Source organism: Lygodium microphyllum, chromosome 12, assembly GCF_053477565.2.
Source record: "Lygodium microphyllum isolate KBCC chromosome 12, Lygodium_microphyllum_v1.1.10, whole genome shotgun sequence".
NCBI lineage: Eukaryota > Viridiplantae > Streptophyta > Polypodiopsida > Schizaeales > Lygodiaceae > Lygodium > Lygodium microphyllum.
The window spans coordinates 138,425,218-138,437,573 of NC_141146.1; the positions used below are offsets into that span (position 1 = coordinate 138,425,218).

At 42.5% G+C, this 12,356-nt stretch overlaps 1 protein-coding gene across 5 annotated transcripts in view; it reads left to right on the forward strand.

The window, feature by feature from the left end:
• The window catches only part of LOC148028341 (SET domain-containing protein), a 117,957-nt gene that overhangs the window by 73,493 nt on the left and 32,108 nt on the right, over nt 1-12,356 (forward strand). For all 5 annotated transcript variants that reach the window (XM_087690161.1, XM_087690160.1, XM_087690159.1 and 2 more), the window contains 4 exons: nt 8,753-8,836; nt 9,047-9,105; nt 9,323-9,379; nt 9,483-9,554. In XM_087690161.1, the coding sequence (XP_087546287.1) occupies nt 8,753-8,836; nt 9,047-9,105; nt 9,323-9,379; nt 9,483-9,554 (272 nt within the window). The remainder of the gene's footprint in view (nt 1-8,752; nt 8,837-9,046; nt 9,106-9,322; nt 9,380-9,482; nt 9,555-12,356) is intronic.

A 12,356-nucleotide genomic window follows, 5' to 3' on the forward strand; every position in this document is an offset into this window, starting at 1 on the left:
CAAATACATCATGTATACAAGCCTCTCAAGGAGGTCTAGGGGGGATGGGGGCAAGAAGCCATGGGGGGGGAGGGGGGTGTATCACCAACTGGGGCTGCCTGCCTGCATCACGAAGAACAGATCCTAGCTGCCCCAAGTGCGCATGAAGTGACATCAGAGCTCCTGGCGAGCCCTGGACTTGCCCTGCACCTGATCCCATCGGCCGAGAGGGAGTGGATGATGGAGGTCTAGAGCTCTGCTAAGGTCGCCTGTGCTGAAAGTCTCTCTCCGCCGAAAGCTTCCTGACACCGCGCCTTCCAGATGTGTGATTCAATAAGACTCCCTATGATCTCCCATACCTCTGAGCGGTCTGTAGTGGGCTCCAGTACTTGGCGGATGGGTAGAGCCTCCAAACCAACCACTGCACACGATCTTGTCTTGATAATGAATATCCTATCTTGCATCCCGGCCTCATACAAAAGGTAACGGCCTTGGCTGACTGCCTGCCAACAGAAAGCTCCCCATGAGATACATCCAAGGCTGGGTGCCCGTGCTCTCACACTCTACAGTGTCTACTCCACTCTCAGCTGAGCTTCAATCTCTTCCTGTTCTTATACAGATTTGGTGTAATATTGTGCATGCAGATAGCTTTCAGAGTGTTATGATTGTTCCTTGAAATGAGTCAAAGTAGCTGCCATGCACTTGGAACAACAGTATCCTATTTCTTTTCATTCATAGTTGGCACCCTAGGTGTTAGTGCTCATTTAAAAATGATCATTGTATCTTTTTTTTAACTCATGTTTCTTTTGATAAATCTTGCTTGGAAGCATAGTTGCATTTGTACTACGTACGGACTAGTTCGTTCCATATGGTTCATACTGTACGGTACAACACGTATCCATACCAATTTGTACCAAAAAATAGACCACTTTTTGCGCATGAAGACTGGACCATACAATATCTTCCAACTTCCAAGCCTTATGTTTATTATCATAATTTCAAGCCTCTCTCACACTCTCTCTTTCAACTTCCAAGATGAATAGAAAATTCCAAGCCTCTCTCTCTCCCTCTCTTTGTCTTTCTCTCCTTCCTTCCCCCCCCAAATTGCCAAGCCTCTCTCTCTCTCTCTCTCTCTCTCTCTTACACACACACACACACACACACACACACAATTTTTTTGGTAATATCCAGTGCAGTATATTTATGTGCTCACAAATTTACAAGCTGGGGACCCCCGGAAAAGGGGGCTATCCCAAACTATCAGAAACATAAAAAGAAAAGCTTTATGCAGGAAGCGTCCATGTCACCCTCATAGCTGGCATCATATAGAGATTGCCGCAGTGAGGCTCGGAAGGATTCATATTGCTGGTGATTTTGGCGACCCAAGTATGCCAAATTATGATCACTCCAGATTGTCCAAAGAGCCCAATATCTCACCCAAAAAAGAAAGAGTGAGTATTGAGACAAAGAATGCATAAATTTGCCAAAGAGCAAAAAATGTTTCCCAAAGCTATGACTCGGGAAACGAAGCCGAAGTTAATCTGAAATTCTCCTGAGGAGGATCTTGGAACAAGGACAATGCCAAAATAAATGAGGGACAGTCTTTGAGGGAGCCAAACATCTCAGACATGTGGATGATGCAATGTGACGTTTAGCAAGTGTGACCCCCACTAACAGTGTGCCTGTCAAACATCTCCAAAGAAAAAGCCTTTGTTTCAGTGGCATTTTATACTTCCAGAGCATCCTAAGATTCTTCCGCCACCATGCAAGAGACTTCGTTAAGTGCCACAGAGAATTAGCATGCTGCTGAATCCATGGGACAGCACAACTATTGACTGAAATCTCTCAGTCAAGGTCACTTTCTGATTTGGAAAAAGATTCCCTCTCACATGCCCAATCTAAGCTTGCTGTCAATGATCAAAGGAAATTGCATAAATGGCAGATAAGGGCAAGAATGAAGCCCCTCATGGACAAGGGCTGCTCATCAAAAGCCTTTTTCCAGAGTTTGCATGCTACTTGAAAGAAAAACTCATGTCTGAGGCTTAGGAAGCTGGATGGCACTTGGACTCACTCTTTCTCTGATCTCCAAGATGAATGCCACAATTATTTCCAGAAATTGTTTTTTGCACCTGGTTTCCCGTCAAATCAAGTGATTGATGCTAGGAATGAATTTCTCCAATATGTCTCTGGAATAGTTCAGTAGGATGATGCTCTTACCTTAGAGAGGCCTTTTACTGATACAGAACTGGATGATGCATTGCTACACCTCAGTAAACATAAGTCTCCTGGATGGGATGGCCTAACGGTGGAATTTTATATTTCCTTTTGGGACGACTTAAAAGAGGTCCTCTTGCAGATGATTAATGTTGCATGGTAAGAAAATCAGCTGCTGCACTCTTGGAAGCATGGCTTAGTCAAGTTTGTGCCCAAAAAACATCTCATTGATCATATATCAGATTGGAGACCCATTACCTTGATGCCTGTGCTTTACAAACTTATTGCCAAAATGATTGTGCATAGGCTACAGGGGATATTGCATGCAGGACTTCATCCTCATTAGTATGGGTTTGTGCCGAGAAGACAAATCCATGACAATATATCCAATGCCTTGACTGCAATTGAATATACTAAATACTCGCATCAAGACGTACTTATATTGCAGGTGGATATTGCTAAGGCCTTTGATAATGTCCAATGGGATTTTATTTTTCAGATCATGACTAAGTTGGGCTTTGGTCCCAAGATGGCAAATGCTGTTTACTGGCTTTACTCTGACTCTACTGCTCAGTGCATTTTGGGGGGGCATTTGTCTCGCTCATGGATATTGGGTCGATCAGTCAGGCAGGGTTGTCCTCTTAGTGCTCTTTTCTATGCAATTGTGACCCATTTTCTTCTGGTATATCTTGATCACTTAACAAACACAGGGCAGATGACTGGTCTTCAAATCCCAGGGGCTACATCATTTTTGGCACAAGCGTATGCTGATGATTCTTTTTTCATGCCACAGAATTCTCCAAGGGACCTTCGCATGCTTATGGCCACTCTTTCACTATATGGTCTGGCAGCGGGATTACATGTTAATTTTGACAAATCTAAATTGCTTCCCCTCAAACAATGTGACTGGCACTCTATTCTATGGCCTGGTCAGGTGGTGCTGTCCACAGATATTGTCAGGCATCTAGGATACCCCATAGGATGGCATATCACTAGGAAAATGCAACTGAAATGGATTTTCCAAAGACTGCAACATAAACTGGAATACTGGAAGATTTCTACTTGGCCCCTTCATGTTAGGCTCATAATAGTACAATCCATTGTGATGTCTTATGTCCAGTTCTATTTGCCTTTGCTGCATTGGTCATCCAGGGATATCTCCGCTTTTATGTCTCAAGCTATGGAGATGCTATGGAAGACAAAAGCTGCTGTGAAAGCATTGAGACTCATGAGGATGGAAATGGTGTGCTCTCCAAGGATGCATGGTGGACTAAATATCCTCAATATAAGATATCATGTCCTTGCAAGGAAGGCTACCATGTTGCATACTTTCTTCCGTCAGCAACAGCCGTGGACTTGTATGCTAGCATCCATGTGTGCCAGCATGAGCACTTCTGCATATGGTCATTGGATTACGGATTTTCTGGGAGGTTGTCATTGGCAGATTTGTGGGCCGAATACCTGGCTGTCCTTTCTCTACTGCTTTGATACTTGATTGGAAACAGGTTCTCTCTAAGGTCAAATGGGCTTCTGATAGTTGTTTGGGGACAAACTCCATGCGAAAAGAAAGCATTCATTAGAGTGCCATTTTTGACATTCCTCTTGCTTTACAGGAACCTGTTCGGGCATACAATCTTATGAAACTGGGAATTAGGTACATACAGGATGTGGTGGATGATCGGGGATATACTTTATCCTTTCCTCGGGCCATGACCTCTTATGCATTGGGAATGCATCATAGGTTTATATGGAAGAAAATTGCTGATTTACTGCATCCCTTTCTACCAATTCCGCCTATGCTTGATACAGATAGGCTTATGGATTGGCAATTACAGCCATCTACTACATGCATTCGTCCTGTCTCTCTTTCTGCCTTAACTTCCATCACACACACACACACACACACACACACACAAGAAAGAGCCTCTCTATCCATCGACCCTATACTTTGCTTTTTTGTATGATGTATCATGTATCATGTTAACACTCCTATCTATCTACTTGTAGTGCATTGCACGTGTTGCGCATCAAGTTTTGCCTTGTTACCCTTGTGTTTTCATCTTATTAACTTAAGTGGCATTGCTATTTTAGCTCTAAACATGTGCTCTATCATCTGTAGTCCAAAATAACCAAGGCAATTTTTTATTTCATACTAATATCGTATTTTATCGTACCATACCGTATTGTACATTTCGTACTTGACAACCCTGCTTGGAAGACAGATAATTGGGAGGAAAAAAAAGGGTAGATGCATCTATTTACTTTGATAGAACTTTATAGTATACCTTGCAAGGCGCATCCAGTGAATTGGAATATGGACTTTTTTTTTGGTGAAAAATCTGTAGCTAAGTATATTACTCAGAAGAAAATACAATGAAGTACAAAGTCTTAACAATCTAGTTAGAGCTGAATGCAAATCAAATAACATATTTACAATCCCTCTTAAGGCCGTTTGAGGGGATGGGGGAGAGAAGTCATGGTGGAGTGTAACACCACTAGGGTTCACCATTCTATAGATTGAAAAATAGGCTATGGCAGCCCTAAGTATGAAGGAACTGCTGCCGAAGCTCCTGTCAATTCTGAGAGCCCTGCTCCCAGTGGTCTTTGAGGGAATTGAATGATGGATGATTAAAGATTGGCGAGTGTGGCATACTCTAAAAGGCTCATACTGCTGAAGATCAATTGACAATGGGCCTTCTAGATGTGATATGCTATGAGGCTACCAATAATCTTCCACACCTCTGATGGCAATGGTAGAGGCTTCAGAACCTGGTGGCTGGATATAACCTCAAGGGCAACAATTACACACGAATCAGGGATCACAGCAGTCACAACCCCTGGTCGTGAGAACGCCCCTTGCGGAACGTGTCCTTAGTAGTTCACCTATGGAGGAGGTGCTGCAACCAGCATCCTTGACAACTCCAGCACTTCCAAAGCACCTAAAGTCTAGGCTTGAGGAGAAACCTCTCAAAGATGTGGCCAAGGAGATGGTGTATCTGACCAATCAACCTAGCGAGGCTATTCAACAGGCCACGACTATGTCCCATGAGAACACACTAGAGAAAGAGAATGCTGAGGCCCAACCAAGCACATCAACCTAAATGATGATTGTGTCATGCATCTCTTTCTCGTAGAGTAGATGATGTCCTTCACTGGCTGACTGCCAGTAGAAAGCACCTCAGGAGATACACTCCAGGCTACGCTCTACTCGACAAGTATCTTGCAGGATCCTCTCCAAATCAACTACATAGCATTACAAGATGATAAAGAGTGCTTTAAGGTCTCCAACCATTACTGTGGGCAAACTGGTAGACCCTGTCATGTTGCATCTAACCAACTAGCTGCCAACTGCTACTAGACACCCATGTGCCACTAGCCATAGGAAGTATGAGATCCAACTCAACTGCCTGTTGTACCATACATGTCTCCTAAAAGTACATCTGAAAGGGTTCATGATGCCATCCTTTGCCCGGCATCTACTATGTGATGGGGCCCAATCCATATAATTCTACACTAAACTCTTTGCTGATGTGTGGTGTGTAGGCAAAGAAGCTCATTGCCTTCTGTGAAATTGCTGAGGCAGGCAGCTCCATTCTTCTAGATCCTTGTCCAACTCATCTAAGACCCAACCCTCCCAAATTCAGTGTTGCCACTCTTGGATATCTAACGAGCAATGTAGGGGTCACGCTACTACTTCTCTTGGAGCCCTATGGCTCCAATCCTCCTCCAAGGGAGGTAGGAGAAATCTAGGTCTTGTTTACCTTTGTGCAGTTCTAATTGGCCACCGCCCACTGTCCGGCACACAGAAGGACTGTTTCAAAGTGCCTATTTGTGACCATTTGGGTTCACTTTTGGGGTAAATTGTAGGTGTTGTTTAGGCTTCCTCTCCACAACACGCTTGTATATATTACACTCCCCCCCCGCCCCCCCCCCCCCCCCCCCCCCCCCCCCCCACAACAATTCTAGTAGTATACTCTCTCCCTCTCTAATTTTAAACTCAACTTTCAAGCTCTCTATTCTCAAACTCTCTCTCCTCAAGCTCTCTAGCCCCACTCCCTCAAGCTCTCCCTCGCCATATCTCCACCCTACCTCCACTTTCGAGCTCTCCATCGGCCATCCTCTCTATCCTCAAGCTCTTAATATGTAAACTCTTGGTATAAAGTCTCTAAATGTGTAATGTGTATTATTTTGAGTCCCAACATTAAGTATAGGCATTAAAATTATATGTACAATTTTTTTCATCGGACGTAGGTCCAAGATTTATTAGTCCGATTAGTACTGTACTAGTATCGGACGGTACTAATCACATATGCCATCAGACGTGACAACCCTGTAGTAAGCACGCTATGCAAGGTGAATACTAGACCTCGAACTCCCGTGTCTCTAGGACAAGGGTAGAGAGTATGAGTTGGAGAGGTGTATACTCTGATGGATCCGGAAATGTAGCAGAGAGTGCAAATGTGTCTAGCAAAAGCAAACACATATCAGCTGGACAGTACGACCAATGCGCAATAGGCAGAAATCAGTCCAGAATGTGTAGGTGATGGCTGCTTGAGCAAAAAAGCTGTTCTGATGTTGTGGCACACTATATGACCAGGCTGATCAGTAAACGCACACAGAATTGATTACATTAGCAGCTGGCGACAACAGATCAGGGTCAAAAGCAGGCTGGAAAGTGAACAGCAGTAGTAAATGCAGGCTGCCAGCTGATTACGGCAGGCTGAGAACAATGGCCAACAAGAAGAGAGGGGCTGGAAGCAAGCACCAGCTGTGGACAGCAGTAGACAGCAGCTTGAACTGAGATATCCTCTATAGACATTGTGGATGGTAGAAAGCCCAAAGGGTCAGCCCAAAGAGGTAGAGGCATCGGATAGAGGGTTCTCATCAGCCTCCCAGTGGCCTACAAGAACTTGCAAAGGCGGATGGAACCACTTTGAACTTTCTGTTTTTTTTTTTTTTGTTTCAATGAATGAATAGTTTACGTTCTATCAAGTAGCTGTCTCTTCGGGGAAATGAGAAGGGATGGTCAGATCCTACACACCACATAATAGACAAGCTACCTCGACTACATGTGGATCTAGGTAAAGAAGGATATGGGGGTATGGAGAAAAGTTGCCAACAAAGAGACTACCCAAGGAGAGTGCCATGCGATTTGCTACAAATATAATGGATCTAGAACTGATCACTCTTTGACGGAAAAGGAATAGATGCATAGAGGTGCATGTTTACAAGAATAGAATGCCAATGCATGGGGTGATGTGAGATGTAATCCTCATGCAAACAATGGTGCCACTTGGACAATGCCTTCATAGGGGAATCGTTCACTTACCCAAGTACCCTTTTACAATCATAATCATCTTGATGATACAAATAATGATACAAAGTACTATAAAATGTCCACGAAGTGAAATGTAATCAAAACCCTATAAGGACCAAGAGAAGAAGTTGCCCCCTCTCACCACTAGACAGTGGAAGGGAAAGCTAGAAGGAAGCGCCTCTCCCTAGGCTAAAGGAGAAGAGTTGCACCCACATCAATCCTAGGTTGTAAGTTTTGAAGAATCGGGCTGTTGATTGGATGGTTCAAAATATTTACAAAATTGTCTAATAATCGCACCAACTCTAGGGAGATGGTTCCTACCTCAACCTATTCTTTGGTTACCAGCAAAAGCAATGGCACTCTGATTGTCGCATAAGATCATGGTTGGAATGTCACATGGGAAGTGAAGTACAACCGGTAAGCTTCTCAAATAGATGGCCTTTGTGATGCCATTGTCGAGCGTCCTATACTTTGCCTTGGTAGTGGAGGCAGACCGTTTCCCGTTTATGGCTAGACCTAACAATGGAAGCCGAACCCAGAGAAAAAATGTAATCGCCATGGGAACGCTACTGTCGGGATGACCTGCCCAATTGGAATCAATGTAGCCCTTTAAAAGCAAACCACAACTATAATAAGAATAGGTACAACGAACATATCTCAATACACACATGCATGCAATCCAATGTGACATCTTTGGTGTATTGAAATATTAATTGAGCAAGGACCTTGAGTAAGCTAAGTTTTGCTGACTATGAATCAAACATAGGAGTTTCCCTACCACAGATCTTTAGTTGTGCTTGTTAAAGGGCTGATGTTAGGGATCCTTAGTTTCACAATAGGATCTCTAGTGGTCACATGCTATGTTTGAATACTGCAAAACTTCTCAACTAATTGAAGGGCGTATTTCTGCTGAGACACAAAGATCTCATCCCTAGATCTAATGACCTCTATGCCCCAAAAATAGGAAAATTAACCTAGGTCAATCATCTAGAATGTGGTACAATGTTGGGCTTTTATATATGCAATAGGAGGAGAATCTAAGCTTGTAATGAATAAATCATCTACATACAAAAGAATATAGTTGATCCATTGTGAAGAAGTTATTGATATACACATTTGGGTTGTATGGGGCAGAATTATAACTATGAGTTTTAAGGAATACATGTGCTTGATGAAACCATGAAGATGTTGCTTGTTTCAACCCATAAATTATTGAAACTTTGATGGAAGCATTCATGGCAGATCCAAAAGGTGTAGCGCGTTGGGAGGTTGATGGCTCTAAGGGGCTTTTAACTGGGGTCCCGAATTCAATGTATCTGCTAACAGGTACAAATTGTTATTGACTTGGGCCTGGTTGCTCAAGAATCAGACCTGCTGTGTTGGAAAAAATTCATTCAGGAACATCAGTTGTATCCTTTACCCGTCTACTGCATCAATGAGGATTAAAGCTTTGCTGTGAAGCTGTCTTGACTTGACTGGTTCTACATGCAACAAGCAATTTTTTTTGAAAAAAATCAACTAATCGTGATGAAACAGATGCCATACTTTCTGAAGATGCAGAAATCTTGATCAGCTATGGGAACAAGGGAAATGAGGTATCTGGTTTTTGTTGCAATAGTGCTAACTTTGTATCATGATTCTGTTATTTAAACCATCTTGTAAAAACTTGGGAAATGAGGTATCTGGTTTTTTGTTGCAGTAGTGCTAACTTTGTATTATGATTCTGTTATTTAAACCATCTTGCAAAAACTTGCAATATAATGTATATGTGGTTCTGCTACATTGCATTATGAACACATGTGAACTGTGCAGGAGCTCCTTTTCCTGTATGGATTTGTCTTGAAGAACAACGCTGATGATTATTTAATGGTAGCCGTATCTAACTTTTGTTATTGACACCAGCATATTCTTTAATTGTTTGTTAAAACCTGAAAGTAGATATGTACATGGTCACTGACCTGAAAAAGTGCAGGTTCATTTTCCCAAAGAAGCGCTGGATAAAGATCCTTGTGGTGCAATTAAAATTGAACTGCTTAATGAACAGGTCTGGTGAGGTTCAAGTTCTCTAGGAATAGCTGTATCATTCTGGTAATCAATACATTCATATAAATGCTGATGAAACATGTCATATTGATATTTTAAACTGTTTTATTTCCCTTTTTCTTTGACTTTCACATCTCCTCATGGAATTATATGCCAATATGATATCTTGCTTAGCATCAGATATGTAAATGATATGTCCTGTACTACAGTCAGGCCACACATTAGAAATGATTGTGCAGCCAGATTCATTGTGACCTTGTGGTTGATGGGAGAATGAACAACATCGTATCTTTCTGTAATAAAATGTGTGGCTAATCTACACGACTTGAGAAAAGCAAGGGAATAAAATGGCTTACTGTATGACTGGAACAAAAAGGGGAAATGCTCAATAGCACAGTTGGAGCTGAATCAATCAATGCATGGAGCTGACCTTTCCCCCCCTTCTTTTTACGGGGCGGGGGAATGGTTTTTTTTTTTTTTTTCCGGGGGGGGGGGGGGGGGGGGGCGGGATATAAGGGAAGGAAGCCCAGATATGGAAGCATAAATCCAGGGGGGCCATATCACATATTATTGCATGGAGTTTTGGAAACACCCAAATGAAAAGACAAACAGATTCTAGAGTTGGGAAACAGAGTTTTGGCCTTGCTGCTCCATGCTACAATCAGCCCTCAACCAGACTAATAGATTTTGATTCAGTACTTGAGGTATAAAGCAGACCTCCTGCAGTAGAGGATGGAAAATTGGGCTCCACAAAAGCTAGATACAGGGCAGCCATACAGGTTTTGGGCTGGAAAGAAAAAGTAAGCTATGTAAGGCATAATGGGAAAATAAATATTCAGACTTCTGCTTGTGCACTAAGTGTGGAAAAAGTTGTTGTCAGCCATAGTTCATAGAGACCTAGTGAGAGAGCCTACACTGCAAAATTCAGCGACTTGGTATTTCTGTTTATTTCATGGAGTGCATTATGACAGAGGCTTGCCTCTTGGTAAGAACTTGGTCCAAGGAAGCAGTGGGAGAATGTAATTTAGATGTCGTCTTCCTTAGCAAGGGCTTTTCAAGCTTCTATTGGTACAAGCTTGGTCCAAGGAAGCAGTGGGAGAAAATGTAATTTAGAAGTTCATCTTCCTTGTCTAGGGCTTTTCTTATGATCAATTCTCAGCTGGTTACTAAACCAGGTGCATGGGGCGAGGGTTTCTCAGCTGAAAACAAAGTGAACAGTAGAGAGAGAGTGAGGATGTAGACACAGCTCGACACACGCTTCAATTCCCAATGTGTAAGTGAAAGTACAAAGTACAACCCTTAGACCTTAGGGTTGTGTAAGTGCCATAAGGTGTGTTCAAACCTGAAAGTGTGTAAAGTGCGGTAAGTGACCGAACTATACAACATAAACACACAAATAGATAATAATGTGGCTGGGGGAAAATACCTCTCTTATGGAGAGTAAAAAGTACCCAAGTGTCCTACTGCTAATCACTGACACTCCTCTGTGAGCGTAGGCGTGAGTCAAACCCAACAAGCCCCCCTGGAGTGAAAAGTGATTAGCATACAAGGATCATCCACTAGGAGATCAAATTTAAAGCATTGTGAATACTTCAAATTTGTCATGAGGGAGAGCTTTGGTGAAGATGTCTGCCACATTCTTGTTGGTAGGATAGTAGACAAGGCTGATGTCCCTTGCATGTAGCCTTTCTTTGACAAAGTGATAATGTATCTCTATGTGTTTCGTGTGTGCATGAAACACTAGGTTCCGTGCCATTGCAATGACACTCTGACTGCTGGTAAACAAAGGAGTAGGCCCCATGATAGGTACATCAATATCAACCAACAAACTTCTCAGCCATACCCATTCAACTATAGTAGTGAATGCTGCCTTGTATTTAGCTTCGTAAGACAATGTGGCAACAATGGATTGTTTCTTGCTAAGCTGAGAAATGCAAGATGAGCCAAGAAAGAAACAATTTCCACTTGTAGAGTGACGTGAATCAAAATCACCAGCCCAATATGAATCACTGTAAGCATGTAATTGCTTACAGTACTTGAGGTATAAAGTAGACCTCTTGCAGTAGAGGATGGAAAGCTAGATATAGGGCAGCCATACAGGTTTTGACCAGCAAGGATCCCCCCTCTTTGCATACGTAAAGAGTAGACTTTGATGGGCTGTTAATGAACCCTTGGTTGAGTAGAAAGGCATCAATTTTTGCATACCAAGCTCGTGGAGCTTGCTCTAAACCATACATAACCTTTTTCAGCTTGCATACCAAGTGTTTGGATCCTTCGACTGCAAAAGCCATGGGCTGCTGAACATACACTTCTTCCTGAAGTTCCCCATGTAAAAATGCAGTTTTAATATCAAGTTGGTGCACAATCCAACCATAATGGGCAGCCAAAGCAACCATACACCTAATGGTGGTCATATAGGATGTAGGAGCAAATGTCTCCTCATAATCAATGCCCTTCTTTTGCACATAGCCTTTTGCCACAAACTTGGCTTTGTACTTATCAATGGATCCATTCACTTATCTTTTTAGCTTATAGACCCATTAGTACCAATGGCTTTCTTTCCAACAAGCAATGTCACTAAATCCCATGTTTGATTCTTCATGATAGTTTCAAATTCAACTTGCATTGTTGCTATCCAATGCACACTTTTTTGTGCATCCTCAAGACAATCAGACTCCTCATCATCAAGTGTGGTTGTTATTGCTACCATAACAAACTCCATTGTGTTAGCATGATTATGTATACGTGCTTGTCTTCTAGTACGACCAGCAAGAGGAGCATCCAAATGGTTGTCTTTTAAAGT